This window comes from Microplitis mediator, chromosome 2 (assembly GCF_029852145.1).
Source record: "Microplitis mediator isolate UGA2020A chromosome 2, iyMicMedi2.1, whole genome shotgun sequence".
Classification (NCBI taxonomy): Eukaryota; Metazoa; Arthropoda; class Insecta; order Hymenoptera; family Braconidae; genus Microplitis; species Microplitis mediator.
Window position 1 is genome coordinate 19,377,498 of NC_079970.1, and position 25,623 is coordinate 19,403,120.

General features: G+C 30.3%; 1 protein-coding gene across 3 annotated transcripts; it reads right to left on the bottom strand.

Annotated features, from left to right (window-relative positions):
* Positions 1-1,715: 1,715 nt before the first annotated feature.
* Positions 1,716-25,215, bottom strand: LOC130678707 (uncharacterized). Of its 3 annotated transcripts, none has more exons than XM_057486120.1 (5): positions 25,062-25,215; positions 19,621-19,702; positions 14,002-14,136; positions 2,253-2,615; positions 1,716-2,219 (listed from the first exon to the last, which is right to left on the bottom strand). In XM_057486120.1, exons 2-5 carry the CDS (start codon positions 19,697-19,699, stop codon positions 1,816-1,818), a joined length of 981 nt encoding a protein of 326 aa, XP_057342103.1. In that variant the 5' UTR covers positions 19,700-19,702; positions 25,062-25,215; the 3' UTR covers positions 1,716-1,815. The 3 variants fall into 3 exon arrangements, with proteins under 3 accessions (XP_057342103.1, XP_057342104.1, XP_057342102.1); XM_057486121.1 differs by having other exon boundaries at positions 1,716-2,051; positions 2,088-2,615; XM_057486119.1 differs by having other exon boundaries at positions 1,716-2,615.
* Between the last annotated feature and the right edge of the window lie 408 nt (positions 25,216-25,623).

A 25,623-nucleotide genomic window follows, 5' to 3' on the forward strand; every position in this document is an offset into this window, starting at 1 on the left:
TAACCCGCAAAAAATTAAAATTTTTTTTTAACGGCAGCTGCAAATTTTTTCTACACTGTAAAAAATCCCGAGTGAATCCGGATTTAATTTAAATCCGAATTCACTCCGCCACTCGGAGTTCCGGAGTTTAAAAAAAAATCACTCCGCATGCGAAGTGAATTGGGAGTTTTTTTTTAGCGGAGTGATTTCGGAGTGACGCGGATTTTATTTCACTCCCAATTCACTCCGCTCCGGAGTTTTAACATTTAAATTAATTTATATTAAACTGCTAAACAATGTGTGTGTGTGCGAGTGTGTGTTTGCGTGCATGTGTGTGTTCGGGTGTGTGCGGGTGTTTGTGTGTGTGCGTGTGTGTGTCCGGATGTGTGCGAATGTGTGCGCAGCTGTGAGTGCGTGTGTGCGAATGTGTGTGTGTGTTCGGATGTGTGCGCATGTGTGTTCGGATGTGTGCGTGTGTGGGTACGTGTGTGCACATGTGTGTGTGCGAGTGCGCGATTGCGTGTGCGTGTGTGTGTCTAAATATGTGTGTGCGTGTGTGTGTGTGCATATCAGCTGTTCAATAATGTAATACGCGAGTATTTACTTCGATTTTATTGAGTGGAGTTATTTATTATTAATAATATTTCTGAAACCCCTGCGGAGTGAATTTCCCTCCGAGGGGACTGAATAATTAAAAATTCATTCACTCCGCATTCACTCCGGATTTAATCCGCATTCACTCCGCGAATTTTTTACAGTGTATTCACTTCGAATATCCAAAAAAAAAAGATTTAACGTATTTGAGTCCCTAAAAACGTACTATTTCCAAGTACCCGGTTTTGCCTCACCCCCTAATTCATAATGACATTAAAAAAATTCAGTTTTCTAAGAGTAGTTTAATTGTAAAAAATATCTCTTTATCTAAAACTTTTTTTAATGAAGATCAGATATTTTCAGCTGAGTTGTTCTCGAAAACAATATCTCTAAATACAAACTACAGACTGCACATTGATGCACTACTGTCTAATCTAGCGAGCCCTAATTAAAAGAAACGATGCAAAACAATTCAAAACGCTTCAATTTTACCACTATATAGATATACATTCTTCATCATTGAGTGAATTATTTTGTTTGATCAGGGAAGTGCGCTTACATTTTTTGATAATATTCGTTTGTTTAAGAAAAAAACTCGACCAAAGTTCCTGATTATTGTATTGGTGCAACAACGACAATACCGTTCGCCCTCTTGGGTATGAGAGAGGAAAAGTGTGAACGCCTGTTTGTAAATGTATTTTCAACGACAATAAAATTTCAATAACTTAAAATTTTTTCAGAAAGTAAAAAAAAAAAAATAACATAATAACTCGAAGATAAAGTACTTGAGAACGTCTTTAAACTCGTTCAATAAAATTCAAAGGATTGAATCACTCATAAGATATTTGATAGTAAAGAGCTTCTCGAGTACGATATCCATCGAAGTAATTCAATTCGTAACACGAAAGTACAAAGCAAAGCGACTTTCCAATCAGGATTGCCGCTTTAACAGAATCACATTTACTGAGCCTTTGCCCTTCCATTATGTCGGTACTCTTCTTCTCTATTCACCGATATATATCTCGCAGCTTTTGTATTTTACGAATCCATGGAAAAAAGGCACTTGCTTATTCCCAGACAATCGCTAGATTGTTACAGCTGAGTTAATTGTATACTTAATTATTATCGGAATTCACTATTAATTTATTTCTTCAAAATAAAATTTATCGAACAATAATAAATACATTAATCAGAAATGTCATACCATATTTATATCTATAATAATTATTTAAATGTTACTAATTAAAATTTACTTGCTACTTTATCAATAACAGCTTGGGTTAATACACGCGTTGCAATATTTTTAGCAATGTTTGATAATTGATCACCAAAACTGGGCTTCTTAGGTTTTGGGGGATACTGAGGTTGCTGAGGATATTGACCCTGAGGATATCCATTGTTAGGATATCCAGTTTGGGGATATCCACCAGTTTGAGGATATCTACCAGAAGGATAACCAGCAGATTGAGGATAACCACCTGCTTGAGGATAACCACCTGCTTGAGGATAACCACCAGCTTGAGGATATCCTCCAGTTTGAGGATATCCACCAGAAGGATAACCGCTAGATGGGTAACCAGCGTTAACATTGTTTGTATTCTGTTTTCTTGTTGCATCACCTGGATAACCAGAACTTGCTGGATATCCTGGATAACTTGAAGATCCTGACGATGGATAACCTGGATAACTTGAAGATCCTGATGATGGATAACCTGGATATCTGGATCCTCCTGATGGATAACCTGAACTAGCTGGATAACCAGAACTTGCAGGGTAACCAGAACTTGCAGGATAACCAGAACTTGCAGGATAACTAGAAGATCCTGATGATGGATAACCAGAACTAGCAGGATAACCAGAACCAGCAGGATAACCAGAACTCTTTGATGGTTGATTTGAAGGATATACTGGTGCTGAAGGTGCTGATGGATTGTTTGAATTACTACTGGAACTTGGAGGATATCCAGAGTTTGTTTGACTTCCAGTTTCCGGTGTACCAGCAGCATTTTGAGAATGATACACATCTTTACTTTCCTCGTTCGCTGTAAATATATTCAAATAAACTTGTACGTTGTTTCTGGATAAAATGATGAAAAGTCATTTGTATCTACCATGCGAGAGATCATGCCGAGTCCAACGTAGATTTATTTTTACGCATTTGTAGTCATGCTTACGTGAACGATGAAAACTAATGACCCATATAGACCCATGAACAGAATAGTTTTTATCTATTAGCTAAAGTAGACTATTACTTGTACAATGATAATATTGCAAGGTTTTATATTTATATATATTTTTTTTAAGAAATATTAATAAAAGATTGAATAAAGTTAGGTTAGTGAAAAAGCTACATGCAAGTTTATTTTCAAATATTTCACAGCATTAATTTGAGAAACATTTTTTTTAAAGTAAGTGATATATAATTAAATATAAATACACAGTTATTTTGAATGTTAAGTAGAAATTTGATATATTTTGATTATTTGACGTAGAAAAGTACACAATAGAGGTATTAAGTAATTAGAATATAAATGCATACATATTTTATACAGATACAAATAAATGTTGCAAATTTTATAATATAACATCTTCACTTATTGTCCAAATTCCCAAGATTAAGTTATTAGAAATATTTTGATCATGCACTGAAAAAAATAATCGGTAGCAGCTACCGATTGGCGATCGGTAGCCGCTACCAATTAATTTTCGGTAGCAGTTACCGATTTTTTCGGTAGCAGTTACTGATTTTTTTTCGGTAGCTGGTACCGATTTCAATCGGTAATGGCTACCAAAACAATCGGTAGCTGTTACCGAATAATCGGTCCCCCTTATCGAAATAATTGGTAGCTGTTACCGATTAATTTTCAGTAGCCGTAACCGATTATTTCAGTAATAGCTACCGAAATAATCGGTAACGTCTACCGAAAAATAATCGGTAGTGGCTACCTCCAGCTCGCCAATCGGTAGCTGCTACCGATTTTTTTTTCCAGTGTGGACGAGAACTTAAATATAAAAATAAATGTTTTGTCGAAATATTGCCGATTTTTCTGGTTGAAAAAATTTCAAGCCGAAATAACAATGAATTTTTTTGTCGCTCGAAAAGTGGCAGATAATTATGCGGCTTAAAAAAACCGAAAATAGACCGACTTAATTTATCGGCAAATTTTCGGCCTGTTTATAAAGAATAATAAAATTTCTACATTTTTTCGGTCTCTTTCAATAAAATTCTATGGTTTCGGTGTGATTTTGGAAAAATTGAGCCTTTTCGGCGTATTTTCGGCTAAATATTTTTACTCGGGTTAAGTTTTACGTAGACAATTATATTTTACAGCTCCAATTATCTAATGGCGGCAGATTATTTTTTTTCAATAATAAAATTGATCCGTCTTTTTTTTTTTTTTGCTTAAATAGAATTTTGGTTTTTAAAAACCCTGATAAACATTTGTAGAGTGATAAAGCTTTTAGTTTTAATAAAATAGATTGAGTCTGCCTATATGTAACTTAAACTTTCTTCTAATTTCACAATAGAATGAACAGTTTTTTACAAACATATTCAAATAAGTAAAAAAAAAAAAAAAGATTACGCTTTCCTCATTTGATAGTTAAATGCTACGACATAAAACATTTTTTATCAGTTGAGATTAACAAACAAACGTGTAAGCAGAAATGCAATAATCTCCCGATATGAAATCCTTCTTGGAATGAAAAACATTTGTAACAGAAATTTAAAAAGATTAAAGGTCGAGTAGATTATTTTCGTAATTTTCTCACGGGTTTAACCAACACATTAGTCAGCTTAATTTTTTTCTTTTTTTTCTCCTTATTGAACTTCATAGAGACATACATTAATTCTTGATAAATTTAAACAACTTTTCCGCATACAATCACATAAAGTTTTAAGTATTTGTATTAACAAATTATTTAATAATTTCCTTATAAAGAAATTTTTATTTTCACACATACTTTAAGTATTTCTCCGTCTTAGAAATAGTATTTAAAAAAAAACTGTAATTAACGAACTGAGTACATATTGAGTATCATGATTAATAAGTAGGTTTAACCTTTCGTCCGTCGCGTTTTTTGCCGAACATCATTAATCATGCGGTGAGGGAATGACCGCAATGTTAGTTTAAGTGCAATGTTGCCACGTTGATTTCGAAGTTTCACTAATTTACATAAGATTATTAATTTTTTCCCGAGTACAAATCTAAAGCATACTTTGAACCTAAATGAGCATTGAAAACCTACATCGTACTTTTTAGGACATAATCATGATAGAAGCTTGAAAGTAATCAACTTTGACTTGCAAAGGCTTGAATTGAACCTACTTTGACTTACAAAGGCCTGCATTAGACCTACAAAGACATATATCGTAAAACGAACGAACACAGAATTTTTTAACTCTTTCCCGGTTGACCTTGAATCCCTAATTTTAATTCGCTAGCCTATTTAGTAGAGAAGAGACAGAAAAAATAGTAGAAGAGCGAGCATGCGTGCACTAATGCGATTGAACCAATACTCACACAGTCTTACTAAGAACTGTGATTGGTTTTATCCCCACACAGCTCACACCAAGACTCCTCGAGACTCCAAACCGGGAAAAGGTTAAATTGACTCTCTGTTGATCCCAGGATAAAATCGCTGTATCACTTGCAGCAATTTTTTACTAGCCTTAGATGTTTTTAAATCGACTCTCTGATAGTCCCAGGCTGCCTGTGGGACCCAATCCACCTTTGGGCGTAATTCGCTCACTGGAGAGATGACTGGATCACTTGCATCAATTCTCCAGTAGTTCGCGAATTCAACAATTGCACGACTCTTAATGCGAAGCTTTACGATTGAAAAATTCAGTTTTTTACTTTTTTGTAGTATTCCTTGCAAGTCTTTCCTTCTGTTAAGTCTAGTTATGTTCGATTCACGATTTATATCTATGTAGGTCTAATTCATGCCTCCATAAGTCTCAGTAGGTTCAATTCAAGCATTTGTAAGTCTAAGTAGGTGCATTTCGAGCTTTTACAATGATTATTTCCTAAAAAGTCTAATGTAGGTTTCCAATGCTCATTTAGGTTCAAAGTATGCCGTAGATTCTAACGGGATTATTTTTATTTCTTAAAATAACTATTTATTTATTATTTATACGACTAGCCTCTATATTTTTTAACTGATCGAATCAGCTGAGAACGATTTTTTTTATAAATATGGCAACGTTGCACATCAAATTTAACTTACGAGATCAATCGCACAGTGAGGAAATCACCGCAATTTCACGATTTATTCGCATTATCACTAATTTAGAAAAAAAAAAATAACGCAATTTTTATATCGATTAGTAAGACATTAATCCACGAATTTCTGAATCGGTTTACGAAAGTAATGATAATTTTTCTAAAATTATCTTTAAAAACAAAAAGCGGGGATTCCCTCATAGCGCGACGGGCCAAAGGTTAAACGTTTTAAAATATACTTTCTATCCACTGCGAGAAAATGTCCAAACTCGATTTCCATTAGAATCGGTCGCAACGTGAGTGTTGTGATTATTTTGACCCCCATTGTAAGAATTTGAGCCTTGTCCTCGACGTCCTGATCCGCCGCCTCTATTAGTGCTGTCGTAATCACGGTTCCATAAAGAATCAGGATTTCCTATGGTGTTACTTGAGCGACCACCATATCCATAATACGGTCTTGGTGTAGGCGATGACACAACCGGTTTCGGTAAATTATATGGGTAACGACCACCATAACCGATAGAAGATACTCTTGGTGGTGGAGTTGGTGCAGTTGGTTGTCTAGGCGGTACGACATTAGGACGTCGACGATCTCCATTTCCTTGCCCTCCGTCGGGTCTTAGAGAACCAGGAGCTGTTGATATCGACTTATTTATAACATTTGTACTTTATTTTATACTATGATCCTTAATATATTTATTAAAGCAAACATTTTTTTAATCCCCAATAAAAGCTAATAATACCTCTGGTATTTTTTTTTCTTCATCACAAAACACTTTTTGTAGTAGTGTATAAAGCATTCGAGTTAATAATGAAATTTTCATTTGAATGAAAGCTTAATATTTATATGGATCAACAAATTCCAAAGCATATTTCGTATGTTGATGAAAAAAAAATAAAGCGCATTTTAAAAATTCTATGTTATTTGGTTAAAAGCATTCATCCGACAAAACACTATTTTCCGTATGACAGATTTTATCACACTCGAGTGACATCAATTTGACCATAGATAGCTGTAGGATAAGAGTTATAGTAAGTCAAAGTTCATATCGATAATAAATAGCTTTACTGAGAAATTATTTTGTAAACACAAAATTGATAAATAAAATGTATTTATACGACTGAATAAATTGTAAATAATAGTGATATCGTATGAGGAAATATATATGTACACTGTAAAAAAAGGCGCATGTTCGCGCTATCCATGTGTTAATATTATCGGTGTTAAATTTTTTCCTGGTGTCAAGCGGTGGTAAAAAAAGTAGTTTTATTTTTGAAGTATCAGAAGTCGAATTGTATTTCAAACACAACAAAAAAATTTTATTGTTTCAAAAATCAATGATACGACAGATTTACTATTTTATGGATGAATCCCAAGGATATTTATCCTCGATGACATCTTAATGTTATTGTATGAAATATGGGAAGATTTTCATGATTCAAGTCTTTGCAAACTAAATCAGCGAAAAAAATAGAATAAAATTATCGACGATTAATTTATCATCTGCAAAATCAGTTATTACCTCATGAAAAACATCAGGTTTATAACTAAATAATTATTATAATATTTACAAATATTTAATTTGATAAGTGATTTTTTTAGGTACAATAGAACCTCGTTATGACTCATTCTGTCCTTTTTATAAACCACGTATCGCGATAGTTTGAAAGAGAAATTAATAGTCTTATAACGAGGTAATAAATTTGTTTATTTTTTTTTTAATTAACGATAATTTTGTGATATTAACGAAACAATTTTTTTTTCTTCTGTTTTCTTGATCTTAAGGTAGTTGAGTCGTGCAAGCAAAAATTCAAGAAATTTTCCAAACTTTGAATATAAGTATTTAAATGTATAATACACACGCTGGTAAAATTTAATGACAATTCACCACGTCTAAAAAAAGATATTTGCAATTAAATTTTATATTTTTTGTACATGTAGCATGGAAGAATCGTGAGAAAATGACAAACTTTTTAGTTTTTTCCTTGACGGAATTTTACCGTTGTAACTAAAAACTAATTTAATGAAGAAAAATATATTTAGAACATTTAAAAAAAAAATTAGAATTATTTACCACATAGTTTGTATAAAAAATTACACATTTCGACGATTAGTTTTAGTGGAGGGGATCGGAGAAACAGTCGCGAGTAAATGATGCGGCAACGTTGCAACGGGTAGATAGCGCGAAAATACAAAACGGCTAAATTCATATAGTAAAATATCGGGAATAATATTAGTGGAAAAATAATTATATATGTTTCATTAATAGTTATCAATAAAATGCAACGATTTATTTACAACAATAAAAATAAATAAATAAATTAATGACTGAATTAATTAATTTAGGGTACATTTCAAAATGCGCTACAAGTAGCTACAGCTTCTAAATTTTGAAAATTTAATTAATTGAATAATTTAATTATAGTTATTTAGAACTTAGTTAGTTGAATGATATTTAATTTTCTTGATGAATTTTCTCTTATAACATACTCGGTCTCCCATACTTAGTTTTTTTATTGAAATAACTACCAAAATAATTTAATCGAATGTTTACGTTTAGATCATGTGTATAAACTATAAGTGAGTTCTGGCTGTACAAGGCGAGTAAGAGAATAAATATGCGACCCCGAGTCGAAATATTAGACGTAAATGGAACGTTCTTAACGTTTTAAACGTAAATTGAACGTTTTTTCGTTTTAAACGTAAGTTGAATGTTTTGGACATTAAAAACTCAATTTGACAGCTTTTAACTTATTCAAAACGTAGATTCAGAGTATCATAAATCAAAAACGTAACTAAAACCTATGTAGACTCACAATATGGAAACATAAGCATACAAAAAATTTTTTTTTATCGATTTTGTACTCCTGGATTATAATCACGCCAATTCCCTAAAATTTTGTCGTCCGCTGTTCTGGCTCTTAAATAAAAAATTCGTATTTTGAAAAAAAAAATTTTTCAGTTTCATACTTTTATCTAACACTATTATATCTTTTCATATATTATGATATCAAGGTTATGAAAATTGTGATTACAAATATTGAAATAAATTAATTAATGTTATCATTAAACTAAAATCATAACTCATGAAGTACCAATTTTTTACGAACCAAAATACAAAAAAATCGTTCAATTTACTTTCAACACGTTCAATTCACGTTTAAAACGTTAAGAACGTCCAACTTACGTCTAATATTTCGACTCGGGATGTTGCCAGATTTTCAAACAGACTAATTTATCATAGTGTGAGCGGATTTGCATAGGAAATACAGTAGTATTAGGAGTACAGTCCACTCAAAAAAATATGGACTAAAACGTTAGCTCCGCAGGTACGCGTTACATGGGTAGTGATCCAAAACTTTTTGACTGTACTCTAGGGAAAGAACTACCTTAAAACACATACTCAGACCCTTATACTCTGATCGGAGTTATTTTACTCCATGTACACCGTTTTAACACCGATTAACACCACTACACCGGTGAAAGTTCACTTAAGCAACTTTTTTTACAGTGAATATACTTGGGGGGGGGGGGGGGGATTGAAGGAAATTCTAAGTTAATGCGGACTCACATGCGTTAAATATTTTTTTTTAATGATATTCAAAGTATATAGAAAAAACTTTCAGTTGCCGTTAAAAAAAAAATTTCATTTTTTGTGGGCAAAATGGGGTATCGCCTAAAGAAGGTAAAAAAAAAAGTTCTGGATTTTAAATAAATTTGATAAAATTAAATTTTCTTGTAAATAGTTTACATAAATAAAATTATTTTTTTATAAAATTTGGAGATACCCCGTTTTGCCCCCTCCCCCACCCCTGTATATATATAATAATTTAATTTAATATTGTTTGAAATCAATAATATTGAAGCTAAATATTTATTATTTATAAACATAAAAATATACTATACAACTACTAATTACAAATATCAAAATATACATAATTAATAATTGTTAATCGTTAATGTTATTTTAACATTCTATAATTAAAAAACAAACTCATAAAAATTAAAAAATTCATTTTTTATAAAATAATTTAATTTAAATTTTTTTATTAAAAAAATAATCAAACGTTTTTTTTTTTTTTTTATGTACACCATTTAACAATTAGAGTATTTTAGAATCGAGGTGAATGTGTTATCGATTAGCTCGAACGTTAACCGCTAATGAATGAACAAATGAAGAACAAAACTGATTATCAAGAATCAGATATAATTTTTTAAATATCCCACAATCTCAAAACTTTCATTTTAAGATTATTAATTTTAATTATCCAAACTTAATTCCTTAGTACTTTTACTAGATTTAGACTTTAATTTCATTTAATGTACTCATTGCATATATTTGAAACCACACGCGTGGTTACACACCACGTGGTTTAAATAATTTAATTAAGTAGAGTGCGTTCTTGTAAGTTTTATATCCCGAAGAAATATTTAAACTGAAAAAAGTGTATAATTAAAAGTAATAACCGAGCAGTCGTACTGTTGGATAAGAATATCACGACAGATGTTTTGTAATTAAGAAAAGTGTTAAAGTAATTAATCCGACAGTTGTAATACGCGGTGAAGATAATTCTGCTGATCCTCGATAATGTTTTCTATCATTGTAATTATGATTATTGTACTGATGACCCGGATATTGATTCTGTAATCCCGGTTGTTGATAATTTGGATATCCTGACTGGCCATTGTTATTCTGTGGGTAATATCCAGGTTGGTTTGATCCTTGTGGCATGCGGTTTTGAGTAGGGTATGCTGGATAACCGAGATTAGACCCTGAAGACCCTGAATTTGGTGAATAATGTCCAGTATTGCTAGGGTAAGATGGATACCCTAGACCTGAGCCACTTGAAGGTTGATTGAATCCAGTGTCATGATGTTCAGGTGGTGGTGCATTAGCGTTATTGAAAGGATGATCCTGATTGTAATTGCTGTCAATGCGATGGCCGTTTTGTGCCGGAGATCCACCGGGAGACTCGTGTCCTAAAAAATTTATGCCAATATCCAATTGATCGGATCAACTGTCTCGATTCATTATCTCACACATTTGCAAGAGAATAAAATATTTCATTGCTTCTACAATTTTTTAATGTAAATTTAAATAATAATCCACGCCAAGTGTATAAATAAAACGCAAATAAATAACATAAAATTAAATTTGAAATATTGCAAGTTGTTTGGTGTCATCGTAATGGACTGTAAAAAATTTTCGGTGCGAAAATGGTCCCCGAGGACTTTCTACGGTGTCCTGGGTGTGAATTGACGGTGTGAAATTTTTTCAATGTGAAACATCAGGCTGTCTTTTAACACGGTGTCAATCTTTCACACCGTTCGGTGTTATTGGCTCAAATCTCACATATTCTCTGATAATATGATCTGTAGTTGAAATCCAAATGATTTTCAACTTCAAAAATTATCAACTAACTTTCTTTGAAAACGATTTAAAAAAAATACATTTAATATCTGGGCCAATAAAAAAATTTAATGTAAAGTATTCTCGATTGAATAATTTACTCATTACACTGTAAAATATTTTCGAAGTGAACCGGATTAAATTCGGACTGTGTAATTATTTAATCCCCTTAGAGTGAAATTCAACCCGAAGGGAAGTTTATTTTAATACTATAACTCCGTATTGGAGTGGATGCGGATTTAAATAAAAGGCAAAGTCAGCTGAATTTTTTATAACCTTACATATCTCTATTAATTGATACGACATAATACCAAAGGTGACTTTTTTTTGGATTGAGTTAAGTTCTTTCAAGTGAATAGTATTGAACAAAGTATTCAATTTCATGAAGTATAAATCTTTTTTAATAATAATAAAGTAAATTATATTTATAACTTTGACTGCATGACGCTGACTTTAGTCATTTAACGGCGTTTTTCTTCGTGCATTAATTACATGAACTGTTGTATATATCTGTGACATCGAGTATAATGCTGATTCCACACCTTGGTGGATCCGAGTTACGGTAAACTACTGCAGTTTCCGGTAAATTATCGAAATTACCGTCACCTTCCCACAAATTGCGGTAATTGCTGGTAAATTGCGGTTAGTTACGGTACTTCGCAGTAAATTACAGTAGTCTGCGGTAGTTCACTGTAAATCCGCGGCAATTCTGGGGTATTTTACCGCAAATTTACGGTAACATGACCGTGTTTTGCCGTAAACGTGCAAATTTACTGTAAAATTACGGAATTTTACCGTAGAATGAAGTAATTTACTGTGTTACGGTAAAAATGGAATAAATTGCCGTAAATTGTCGTAATTTACATATTCTTCGAGAAGTTACCGCATTTTTTTACCACAAATTACCGAATTTTACCGTAATTTCCCACAAATTACCGTACAATGCGGCAAATTTGCAGCAAAATACGGTAATTTACCGTAATTCGGATCCGCTAGAGACATGATGTATATAACTTTGAACCTATTATGGTTCAAAGTTGATAAGTTAACGATCCTATTAACATAAGTATTTGTGTTTAAAATAATATTAATTAAAAATTAAAACCTAGAATACAAATTCCTATAAAATCATTTTTTATTCTTATCCCGCCGAATGAGACCTTACTTTCATTACTTTATTTTTCATCCTGTCTATCAAATTAACATTTACTGTTGGTGGTGTGTCCGTTCTAATTCACACAGCCAAAAATTAAACACCTTGAGTCGTGTAACTTCCACACCGATGGTGTTAAAATTTTCACACCAAATAATTCACACCTCACCGCGGACTGAATTTTTTACAGTACGTATTCAATACGATCTAAATAATGTGCGTCACAAAAAAATGTTTTAGTACTTTTATAAACGTTAATTGCTAACGTGCAAGTTATATAATTTAAAAGTGCTAAATTACAAAAATAAAAAAAACACCCTCGTATGTATAACACTTAGAATACACAAAAGCCTTTCTATCTACCCATTAACTACTGCAGAAAAAATTTCCTATTATTATATTTCATTTTATATAATTTATTATATAAAGAAAATTTTTTTGTTTGAAGGGTGAACTGAGTGAGAAAATGAATAGTAATTAACAAGTAGATTATGTGTGCGTTAGTGTACATCAAAGACTCAAAAAAAAAAAAAAAAATATAAATATGCTTGCAAGATGAACTGAATAAAAAGAGCGTAATATTCATGCTGCTAAATAATTTTTTAGAAAAGATGAAAAGAGATTATGTTTTACAGTAGACATATTATATAGGCGAGTATCATACATGCGTCAAAGAAAATATATTTTATCATCATACATAGCATGCAAAAAATTAAGCTGTTACGATAATCCAACTAAATACGTGTGTGGTTGATCTCATCAGCACATTTTTAATATTAACCACTAGCTTTACCTTTATTAATGGGTGTGCTGCCACAAGGGATAGGTAAAAAAAAAATAAGCGAATAGAGACGAAAAAAAGATTCTTGAGTGGTCGTTGATACTAGTCATATAAAACCTTTTTTCAGTTTACTTTTATTTTTTTCTAGTTTGATATTTTTTTATTAAAAAAATAAATGTTGTTGCTGTGTTTTTTTTTAAATCGACGTATTTCAGGAAGCAGAAAAAATGTATTCCCAGTTGGGTGAAAAGTGCCGAGTGCTCATGTAAAAGTCGGTATAGTTCCGAGGTCGAAGGGATGATCGATAAAAGGTGTACAATATGAAAAATTTTATGATACAAGAGCCTACATATATATACAAGTATATGAGTAAAGTGCATACACATATATAAAATTCAATGGTCGTTTATTTCACGTATAACGAGAAAAAAAGTAAACGATATTATAGATTGAAAGCTCGTTTAAGCTTTTACTATAATAAGAATTGCCGTGTAACGGCGAACGTTATAAGTGGACACGATTGACGGAGTAAAAAAAAATTAGAGACGTTAAACGATTTGTTGATGAAACAATAATGTAGGTAAATGTTAATTTAAAATTTTTTTTTTTCACGTTTGGAAAAACTAAAAGAATTTAATTAAAAAATAAAATATTTTGGCGGTAGCGTTGGGTAAATTTTTTAGTGAATATTTTCGACTATACTATGAAAAATAAAAAAGCGCAATAGAAAAAAAATTTTAAGCGGTTGTAGATTTTAATTTATTCTGTTTCAAATAAACTGATGGTTTTAAATGAGCGGATAAAAAAATAAATCGGAAAAATTTTTTAGTATTTAAAATAATTATTTAAATGACTTACCACCACTGCCTAAAGCTTTATTTTGACATGTTGGATATAGTCCACATGCAGAGCTTCCGCGGTTACAAGGATCTTCGGCCATCACACAAACTTGATTACTCGGACACCCGATGTCTGCACATTTTCGGCCGTATTCTGTCAAATGAAAATTTTAAATTTTAATTTGATTGCCATTTAGTTGAAAGTAAATCCGCTATTTAATTTGCAGAGTAATTTTATTTTTTTTAAATTTAAATTAGTTTTTAATTATAGATCAATGAGTCCAATTAAATTGCTAATAAAACTAGCTCATTGAGCTTTGAAATAATTTAAATAGTTAATTATAATTATAATGAATTGAAAATATCATCAGCATATTCATTTTTAATTAGTCTGATTGTATAACAGATAAATTAAATTAAATAATTTGAAATGGGAAAATTTGAATGTTATAAAGGATTGAAAATTTTCAAAAAAAGTAAAGTTATTGATTTCGGTCCGATTTTTGAAAATTAAGTTTTTATCAGATCTCGATATTTTCAGGTCTTAGGCGTTTCTGAGTTTTTTTTGGTATACGTGGGTGCGTGCGTGTGGGTAAATTTTTATCGTACGATATCTTTGGAACAAATCAATTGAATTAAACGGCTGAGGAGTTTCCAATTTATTTGAAAAACAAAAATCGAAAAAATTTTTTTTTGGTTTTTTGTTGCATAATTCGTAAGCCGCTTAACCGATTTGTCTAAAAATTTAATTAGTTAAGTCTTAAAATGTCCTTCCGACCCGAGGCAAAATTAAAAAAGCAGTTTGAGCCTCAAAAGCCTCTGTTCTTTTGATGTCGAATTTGCTGCTGAGTGTAATGTTAATGAAGTCGTCGATGTCCTAAAAGTAGCGAATGAAGGAGTATATCACCTTTTTAAAATGTCATTTAAGCCCTCCACGGCCTACCATATATTTTAAAATACTATTCGTCCTCAATCCCCTGAAAGGAGTTTATGAAGAACTAAATCACCTTTTTTAAAAAGATGCTGCCGGAAAGCATCTGGAATCGGTTGATTAGATCCTAAGATCGTCGGACAACAATTACTTTTTTTAGCGATATGTACACTCAGACAATTAAGTAATTGTGTTTATTATGCTAAATTTTTAATTACAATCATCTAGAACGATTGGAACGTTTTTCAATGCAAAAATGGTTAGTGTTATAATTTTTTTTAATAGAATTAATAATTATTGGATGATAACTTTTGCAATAAATTTCGTAACCGTTACTATCAGAATGATAACAATTACCATCAAGATGATAACAGTTACTATCAAGGATGGTAATTAATATTAATTGATTGCAACGAAAAAATTGATCGAAAATTCAATAATTTTTAAGTACCGTTGCAAAATTGTAAATTTTCGAATACAAATATGATGACCAACATACTTAAGTTTTATTTATAAAATTTTTACAAGAAAATGACAATTTTTTAAAAGTTAAAATACAAGTATTGAAATTATTTATAATATAAACTCTTCATTGGCGTACTAGCCCTATTTTAATTTTACTTTTAAATTGTAAACAAATATTTTCTATTTGAATTCATAATTTAGTAATGTACATTTTATTGTTTAAGATGTTGAAATAAGTTACTGTACAGTCGTCTAGATCAGCGTAAAATATAAATTTCCAAACAAGAGAGCTCCTGTCAATAACTTTGAATGATTGAGTATGCTCATCGAAATAAGAATCATTCAAGTACTGAGTAATAAATAAAATTTGGTCATTATTAACATTTAGTAATTTTTAAACTTTGTAACAATTATAATTTCTGATGGTAACTGTTACCATCTGGATTATAAATGTAACTATTTAGAATAATGATAATAATTAATTCTAGTTAACATACAGGATTGTAACAATTACTATAAATATGGTGAATATTACAATCTAGATGATTTATACAATCATTTAGATAATATTCACTACTATCGGATTGATGGTAGAAATTTTACCATAACTACTATCGGGTCATAAAGTATTGACCCTAAATTTAAAACATGAATAACTTGTGTTTAAAAAATCGCATTAGAACGTGAAACATATAGATCGTTAGATTAAAGTCTCTTCTACTCCTATCCAAAATTTCATGAACCTAAAAAATCTTTTACCCGAGATATAAACAATTGAAGGTTGAAAAACGTGGATTTTGAGGAGTATACATTCATGCACTAACTTTGATTGTTTATAACTTGGTAAATAATTGTTCTGTTGCTACGCTAATTTTTTTCGTCTATAGTGGATCTTTGCCGAATAGAATTCACGAGAAAAACAATTTTATTTTTTATTAACTATTGCTATAATTTATAATTCATCGTCACGGACCATCTTGGGATCTAATTAAGATACGAATTAGATTCAAATTTGTACTTACGCAGAAAGCGATATTGAATATTTTACGTGAGCGATGACTGATGCTAATCGCGATTCTTCTGAATTATAAGCTTTTTTAGTTTCACGTTCTAATGCGATTTTTTTAAACACAGGGGTCAAATTTGTTTAAACATAGGGTCAATACTTTATGATCCGATAGTAGATAGTAATTTCTATTATTTAATTTTTTGAGTGTACTTATTCTTTGGCTAAGTTGTTTTTTTAACTCAAAAAGTTTGAAAAATCACAAATAATGACGTTTTTGAGCTCGCCGAGCTCGAAAACAATGGGCAGTTTTGGGGTCAGCCCACAGGATCAACTATTTTTCAGATTTTTTTTACAGATATATGATCTTGATATTAAATGTATGAATATATGTATATATATATATATGATTAAGATATGATATATATATATGATTAAGATATGATATATATATATGATTAAGATATGATATATATATATGATTAAGAAAAAAAAAGTTTCAAAAGAAGTCATTACAAACAACTGTAGTCTAAGTTAAAAAATGAAGACAATGAATATATAAGCACATTTTACTTTCCAAAAGCTAATAGCTTTCACGCTTTTAGTTTTTCAGTTTCAGTTCTTTTAAGCATTCAAGTCAAAAGAAAAAAAAATAATCATTTACTTTCAGACAGCATCTTGTTTAAAGTACAGCACATCAGTAAAATTATCACTTATGCATGTACTTTTTATTTTATGTTTCTTTTTGAATATTTTTAAAAATAGATATATATACGTCAGCATGTCACTTATCGATCGCATTACTTATTGTTCATTAAAGTGTAAAACCTGACGTTAACTTGATCGTCACTTTTCGATGATTCTACAAGCAAGTCGTAACCTCGTCAACGTCGGCTAATGGTAATTCAATTTCAATACTTGCGGCAAAGCTCAACTATCGTCGATGTCTAGCTTCCAACCATTTCTCTTTACCAATAACTTCACTTATACTCTATTTTATCGATTTTTAGTTCGAATATATTTTACAAACAATTCTGATATTATTCATCATAATTATTTCATAATCTTTAAAAGATAAAAATTTAATTTTTTCAACAATATTTTTTATATACAAAATATATATAGAAAAACCCGAGGGAAGGTGGGCCATTCCCAAAATTTAGTAAAGAAAAAAAAGTTATTCTTGATAATTTATTATAATTTATTTTATTGGAGATTTTAAATTTAAACTAAGCATCTGGGGTAAAATGAGATACTTGGAGAATTTAAAAAAATAAATTTAATTTTTATGAAATATACATTTTTTTTTTTTTATAAAAAATATTGACACATTATTCGAGATTCAATTAATGGAATTAGAATGAACTAAATTTATGTTTTTTATTTTGACACAGAAAAAAAGGATTTTTTTAAGGCAAAAAAATTTTACGTACCCCACAAAATTTTTTGCATTATGAATTAAAAACGAAAACTTTCTTAGAGCGGGAAAAAATTTTTTTAAATAATAAAAATTTAAAAACTGATAGATATTTTAAAACTCATAATTTTGATTGAAAATTCTATTATTTTATATATAATCAATTTCAAATACGAGCAATTTCATAGCAATTCCCGAGTCGAAATTTAAATCGTAGATTGATCGTACTAGACGTTGAAAACGTAAGTTCAACCTTTCAAGACGTAAATAGCCGTAAAAACGTATTGTAGATGTAGTTGATGTACGAAACCGTCAATAAGACTTGCGTAAACGAAGACACAACCTTTCAAAACTTGCAATACAAAAATTAAACTATGTTGGAAGCATTTCGTTGCCAAAAAAACAAATCTAGCAGTCAGAAGACAAGAAATAAAAATTTCAGCAGCTTTTGAAAAATATATCGAGTCTTGCAGGAGATAACTCTACTGATGGCTCGTACGCTAATTAAGAGAGTTAGAGACTCAAAGAGTTATCTCCTGCAAGGCCCTAAAACATTTTTCTTTTAGGAAGTCAGTAAGACCCAAAGAGCACAAGAAACGAGCCATTATTAGGAGAGTGATTTTCTGCGCGTTTCTTGTGCTCTTTTGGGTCTTACTGACTTCCTAAAAGAAAAATGTTTTAGGGCCTTGCAAGAGATAATTCTTTGCGTCTCTAACTCTCTTAATTAGCATACGAGCCATCAGTAGAGTTGTCTCCTGCAAGACTCGAAATATTTTTCAAAAGCTGCTGAAATTTTTATGTCTTGTCTTCTGACTGCTAGATATGTTTTTTTGGCAACAAAATGCTTCCAACATAGTTTAATTTTTGTATTGCAAGTTTTGAAAGGTTGTGTCTACGTTTACGCTAGTCTTATTGACAGTTTCGTAAATCAACTACGTCTACAATACGTTTTTACGGCTATTTACGTCTTGAAAGGTTGAACTTACGTTTTCAACGTCTAGTATGATCAATCTACGATTTAAATTTCGACTCGGGAAGACTTAAATAAGCTCATAATTATCAAAAACTCATTAAGGTTTGAAAAAAAAACTACTACTATATTTGAAAAATTATTTAATTTCAAATCCAACTCAATGCACTGTAATTTTTAGGGTTGAGTCGTACCCCAGTATCCCAAATATTTTTTTCTCATTAATATTGTAATTAGTTATAAAATATTTACTGGTATTGCTGATTAAAAATTTAATCTTCACGGAGAATTATACAACTTCCGAGTAAAAAAAGTTATAATTGCATAACAATCATGCAACAGGTGATGATTACGTACTATATAAATGTATATATATTTAAAATAATTTTTCTGTTTTTTATAATAGTATAAATTTGAATGATACTAAACAAACATTTTGTTGAAAATTATCCTATATTTTATAGGTCTATAATAAAACCCATAAAATTTCGATTTCAAGATTTTATATGTCACATTTTGAAAGTTTATTGCAATATGGTGCTGTCACAAGGACAATTCAATAGAATGAAAGAAAAAAAAAATGTTGAAGTAGTAAAAATAGTAAGAATAAAAATACGTTAATCAAAAAAGTAGAAAAGAAAAAGAGGAGAGCCGTTGAATCGGCAATTTATTCCCTAGAAGTACTAAAACATAAGTATAAGGGAGTAGAATAAAACTCGAAGAATGAAACTCAAGAGCAAGAGCATTCACTCGGCAGAAATGAAGTGACCAGGGGTATACGATGCTCTTTATACAAAGACATAACTGTTACTTTGTAAACCTATTCGAGTAAAATAAGACAGTACTTACTTGAATACGCGACAGTATTTGTAACACCTATACAAATAAATACACCCACAAATACACAACTCCATGGAATTTTCCCCATTATCTGTAATAAAAATAAAAAAATCTAAATTAAAGTAACAAGTTAATGAAATATTATAATGCGGAGAGAAAATTACAGAAACAATTATAATATACTATAATTTATAAGAATGGTTTCCATATCGTATGGTAACAGATTTTTTTGAAATATCGATTATAGGAATGGTACTCATACAAATTATAGTAACCATTCTTGTCTATGTGGGTTTTATTCCTACACAGAAAAAAAAATTTCTTGGCTCGAATAGTATATCACACACCTAGGGCAGTAAAGTAAGAAATGTCTCAGATCATATGTAGTTGTCAACAAACATGTGATCTAAGGCTTTCTTATTTACTGCCCAAGGTGTGTATATTATTTTTCTCGCCTCCGGGGTGAAAGTTTAAACTCCTGCCCTGTTTCGAGGGAAGAAAGTCTTTGTTTCCTTTCGTGAGAAAAATTGGCACATGCGTCATTCTTCCCTTGGACAGAAGCAAAAATTTCAACTTTCAGGTGCATATCTGACGAAAATCGTATAGACACCACGGAAGAAGGCAGGACCTCCCAATCCGCATATTTGACACGCGGGTTGATATGTCCTACTTTTCTCCCTAGGTGTGTAATATACTGTTTCCTGTGTATAGGATATCAGAATAGTTCCTATAAAAATATGGCAATAATTTCTATGTCATTATGATAATCGTTCCCATACTTATACGGCAAACTTTACCATATATTATGAGAATGATTCCCATAATTTATAGTAAAAGTTACTATAATATTATAGTGATTGTAACCATAATACACTTCTCCAAAAAATTAAAGGAACAAGAAAATTTTATAAATTTTTTAGTGATTTTTGGAAGGCTGTATTTTCGTGAAAAATGATCGTATCGAAAAAATAAAAAAAGCAAATTGAACCTTGAAATCTCTAGTTTGAAGATCTTTCAGCAAAATATTTTTTTGAGCCACGGTTTTTGCGGAATCAGAAGAAAAAGGTAGAGACAAAATTTTTCTAAATTTTTTGGTTTCGTTTTTTAGGTCTACGGGGCCGGGAAAAATTTTTTCAAAAAAACGAATTCATGGCTTGTTTAGGAAATTTATTCAGCTACAATTTGTTTTTTTTTGTTTCTCTGTACGACACTTTGCTGCTGAGATATCAGCCTTCAAATGAAAAAGGATCCTTTTGTCTTTGATTATTGATATCTCAGCAAGAAATGGTCACACAGTAATTTAAAGGGCAGTTTAATAAACTTGAATAAATCCCCTACAAGCTCCATTTTTGATTTTCTCAAAAAAAAATTTTTTTTCATCCTTGATATCCATTTGAAAAACCTTTAAAAAATGGCCATTTTCTGGATTTTTAGTCGACTCATCGCTACTCTGCAAATATTGATAAAAAAAATAATGTTGCCAGGTAATTTTACAGCTTAATGTACCCCCAAAAACCCTGGAAATTTTCAGATTGATCCATTGAACCGTTTGTCCGGTCCGATTGCTCAAAGTTTTACAAAACAATTAAAGGAACAAGTTTTGTTCCTTAATCTGTGTAATCGTTATCAAAATGAAAAAATCAATTTTTTTCGGATTTTCTTTCATTTTTGCGTTAGTTATTCAGTAAATGTAAGTTAAAAATACAAAAAAAATTTTTTTTTGAAAAAATCAAAAATGGAGCTTGTAGGGGATTTATTCAAGTTTATTAAACTGCCCTTTAAATTACTGTGTGACCATTTCTTGCTGAGATATCAATAATCAAAGACAAAAGGATCCTTTTTCATTTGAAGGCTGATATCTCAGCAGCAAATTGTCGTACAGAGAAACAAAAAAAAGCAAATTGTAGCTGAATAAATTTCCTAAACAAGCCATGAATTCGTTTTTTTGAAAAAATTTTTCCCGGCCCCGTAGACCTAAAAAACGAAACCAAAAAATTTAGAAAAATTTTGTCTCTACCTTTTTCTTCTGATTCCGCAAAAACCGTGGCTCAAAAAAATATTTTGCTGAAAGATCTTCAAACTAGAGATTTCAAGGTTCAATTTGCTTTTTTTATTTTTTCGATACGATCATTTTTCACGAAAATACAGCCTTCCAAAAATCACTAAAAAATTTATAAAATTTTCTTGTTCCTTTAATTTTTTGGATAAGTGTATATGGTAACGATTATCATAGTATAGTATAGGAACAATCACCATAATATTGTAGTAACTGGTAACTTATAATTAATATCACTTATACTACAATGACACCACACTTAAATTAGAAATAATAACACCACAATTAACAGCAGTAAAAGAAAGACAATCAAAGATATAGCTTATTGAATACAAGACATATGCTGTTAAGCTGTCAATATAAGACTGACTGACTCTAGTCGCGCATCTATAAAACAAGAGAAGAAGACATTTGTTTTCTAGTTCTCTAAATATTTTAAAGATCAGTTTCACATTCGTTACAATATTTTACATATATCATGAGGGAAGTTACCATAATGTATAGGATTTATTCCCATACGCACCTAGGAATCGTTCCAATGTGAATATCGGATTTAGTTCTATATGACTATGGGAGATATTCCTATGAGTATGGTAATCATTACCATAATTCAAATACCATACGATATAGGAACTATACGAATACTTCCGATAATAGAAAAGATAAAATTTTCAAAGGCTCACAATCATAATTATATTGCAACATAATCATTTTTTGACAACTCAACTCCTGTTTCAACTTCAATTGACAGAATAATAAAAATTCGTACATTTTTTGTCTCCATGTACAGGAACAGTTACCATAATTTTCACTCCGTGAAGTACAATTTAATGTGAATTTTGACTCAAATCACAATTTCCTTTTTACGAAATTTAAACATTTTTGTTATTTCAAATAAATGTCCGGTTTTTAACTTTTTCTGTTAGCCTTGAATTTAACCAGAGGCTAAAAGGTTTGTTTATTTATTTACATGCGTAATTTAATTATAAATTTAATTAACGTTAAATTATAATACAATGACAAACTGAATGTTATACACAAGTTATTTTGTAAATAAAAAATATAAAAATGGGTCAGCAATTAAATAAAACCAACAACTGCGTCATGTATATAAAACTTTGTGCTTTATCCAAAGAAAAACAACGAATGAGATTGGAGGTTTTTACTGTATCAGTATATACATATATATTTTTGACCTCTCTGTTGGTTCGTAGCCTGAAGAAATAACGCGCCAGCTTGCACATTTATTCCCATAGCAATAATTTTGTCAATATTGTATATCGAAATATCACACAGCACAATTATGATGTGTCAATTGGTTGAGTAATAATTTAACAAATTGAGTTGTAATATTTATGAAATTCATTCTGACATACATATATTTTATTCTCATGCGCATTTATTAACCGCATATAAAGTAACATTAGATTTACAATTAAATGTTAGCCTCTGACTAATATGAGAAATTCAATAGCTTGAAAAAGTAATTATTACTATAAATGACTAAATGTATTACTATAAAAAAATATTTAATTAGTCAGCAGAAAAAAGAAAAAAATATATAATTAGTAAAATTCATCATTAATTATAAATTTAATTTCATAATTATTATAATAATAATTTAATTATTTAAAACGACTGAAAAAATTTAATTAATATATGAAGTTTTAATTTTTAATGAAGGTAATAATTAAATGAATATATCAAAAAAACTGACGTTTTATACTGACCCTTTACTAATTTACATCTTTTATCAATTCAGATTAAAACAAGAAGTCTAATATAATTTTTTTTTTTTTATTTTAAAATTTATTAAATTTTAATGAACCTTCAAAGAATCACGTATTTTAATTTTATTGATATTAAAATTTAAATTGTGAGATATAAAATTGGAGCACGATATTAACGATCGTTAAATTTATTGGATGATTGACTGTACATATATATATTTATGTATATATGTATTATATATAACAACATACAATATTTAGTTTCAATAAAAATTTAAAAATCAGTAAAATAGAATATAAAATACATTGTAAAAAATTTTCGGAGTAAACGCGGATTAAATCCGGAGTGAATACGGAGCGTATTTTCATTTATTTAATCCTTTGGGAGTGGAATTTACTCCGAAGGGGAGTTTATTTTAATATTAAAACTACGAATCGGAGTGAATGCGGATTTAAATAAAATCGAAATCACTTCCCTGAAAAAAACTCCCTATTTACTTCGTATGTGAATGACATCCGTAATCACTCCCGATTTTTTACATTGTAATGACACCCGTGTAGAAAAAAAGTTTGTTCTAAAAAAATTCATGACAGTGAACTTCTAATTTTGAATTGATCATTTTTGGAAGTTAAAAAAAATTCAAAAGTAGAAAAATTAATAAATCTCCAGACCTCGTTTTTTGAAAAATTCTTACACAGAAAAAAAGAAATTCTTGGCGCAAAAAACGTTTTATTTCATGAGAAAAAAAAAAAAATTTTTTTTAGAAATAAATTTCTTTGCGCCAAAATTTTTTTTCACCCCAATAAATTTTCGTTTTCAATTCATAATGCAAAGAATTTCTTAGGGCAACTAAAACTTTTTTGCGCACAGAAATCCCTGTTTTCTGTGTATAAAAAATGAAAAAACGGTTATAATATCTTTCAAAGTTTTTTTTTTATGTTTTTCAAACCAGTAAATTTTTCAACTCGAATTATTTCCGTTCAAAAAATTGGAAAAACGTTTCTAAAAAACAAAGTAAAAAATTACATATTTTTTCTATCGAAAGTTTCAAGTCTCAAAAATGATCAACTGAGTTCAGAACTGTCTCAAATTTTGAAGTCCACGATTATTAACGTTTGTGTAACATTTTTCGAACGAATCTTTTTTACCCGGGTATACATAAATACATACTATTTTAAGATTTTCATATGGTTTTGTACTCAAGACACGTCATCGAATACGTAATGCATAATACATATATCCGTATAAATCGTATCAATCACATTATTCTCTAGATCGATGAAAATGACGCAGAATAATATTACAGATATATATATGTATCAGTAGACACAAAGACAGGAGTGTTGTCAGTAATCACTGAAGCGTGATGTATAATCGATTGAATGTCTAATTAGAACATGGCAAGATTGATTAATGCCCTAAAGTAACTTAATGTAGGATATAACCGGATGCCTCTTGTATATATATTACGCCTTTGATCTCTAACCGATTGATTATCAACGCGTAAAATTTCGTCTTAAACCAACATCTTGGATCGTAGTAAGTTACGTAGTAATTAATTTACAGTGTTAAGTTTTAGTAACAGGATATAGAACAATATGAAAACTGATACGATTTCTAAGGTGTGTTGTATAGTTGGATGTGAAAATATTGTAATACTTACTAAATAGTATTAGTGCACGCTAGTTAATCCTATAACGATCTATGTCACTGTAAAGTTACTGCGACACTGGATCACACTGATGAATAAGTGTAGCGTATAGCGTATAGTAGTGAAATTCTGTTCTGACAACTCAAGTTATACTACTCTACAGTATCTGTAAACTGGTGCCAACTACATGTGAGAGGAGAGGGAAGGTCATTATTTGAAGGCCATGAGTTAAAAAGAGAAAGAAAATTCAAGAAATTATGGATAAGAAGAAGGATAGAGAAATAAACTAGTAGAGTGAGGAAGAGAGAGATTATGGCGGCTTGAAGAAAAAGAGATGATGAATAAATGAATAGAGGGAGTTTAGTCATGGATCCAACGCATAGAAAACATTACTATTATTGTAGTCTCGTCTAGAAGATTAAATTTGAGTCATACCTTATTGTCATTATTACGTTTAAAATATTCTGACTGATAACTTGATAAGACATTTATGAGATTTTTCAAGGCGGCTTATTAATTTTTTAAACCTGACTACATTTTTTTATTTATATATATATTTTAAAATGCTCGTAAA

Excerpts from the sequence above, each read along its gene's own strand:
- LOC130678707 (XM_057486119.1), bottom strand. The coding sequence starts at position 19,699 with ATGGGGAAAATTCCATGGAGTTGTGTATTTGTGGGTGTATTTATTTGT. Across the intron at positions 14,137-19,620 it reads AAATACTGTCGCGTATTCAA|AATACGGCCGAAAATGTGCA; the intron begins GTAAGTACTGTC and ends TTCATTTGACAG. Across the intron at positions 2,616-14,001 it reads TAAAGCTTTAGGCAGTGGTG|CGAACGAGGAAAGTAAAGAT; the intron begins GTAAGTCATTTA and ends ATATATTTACAG.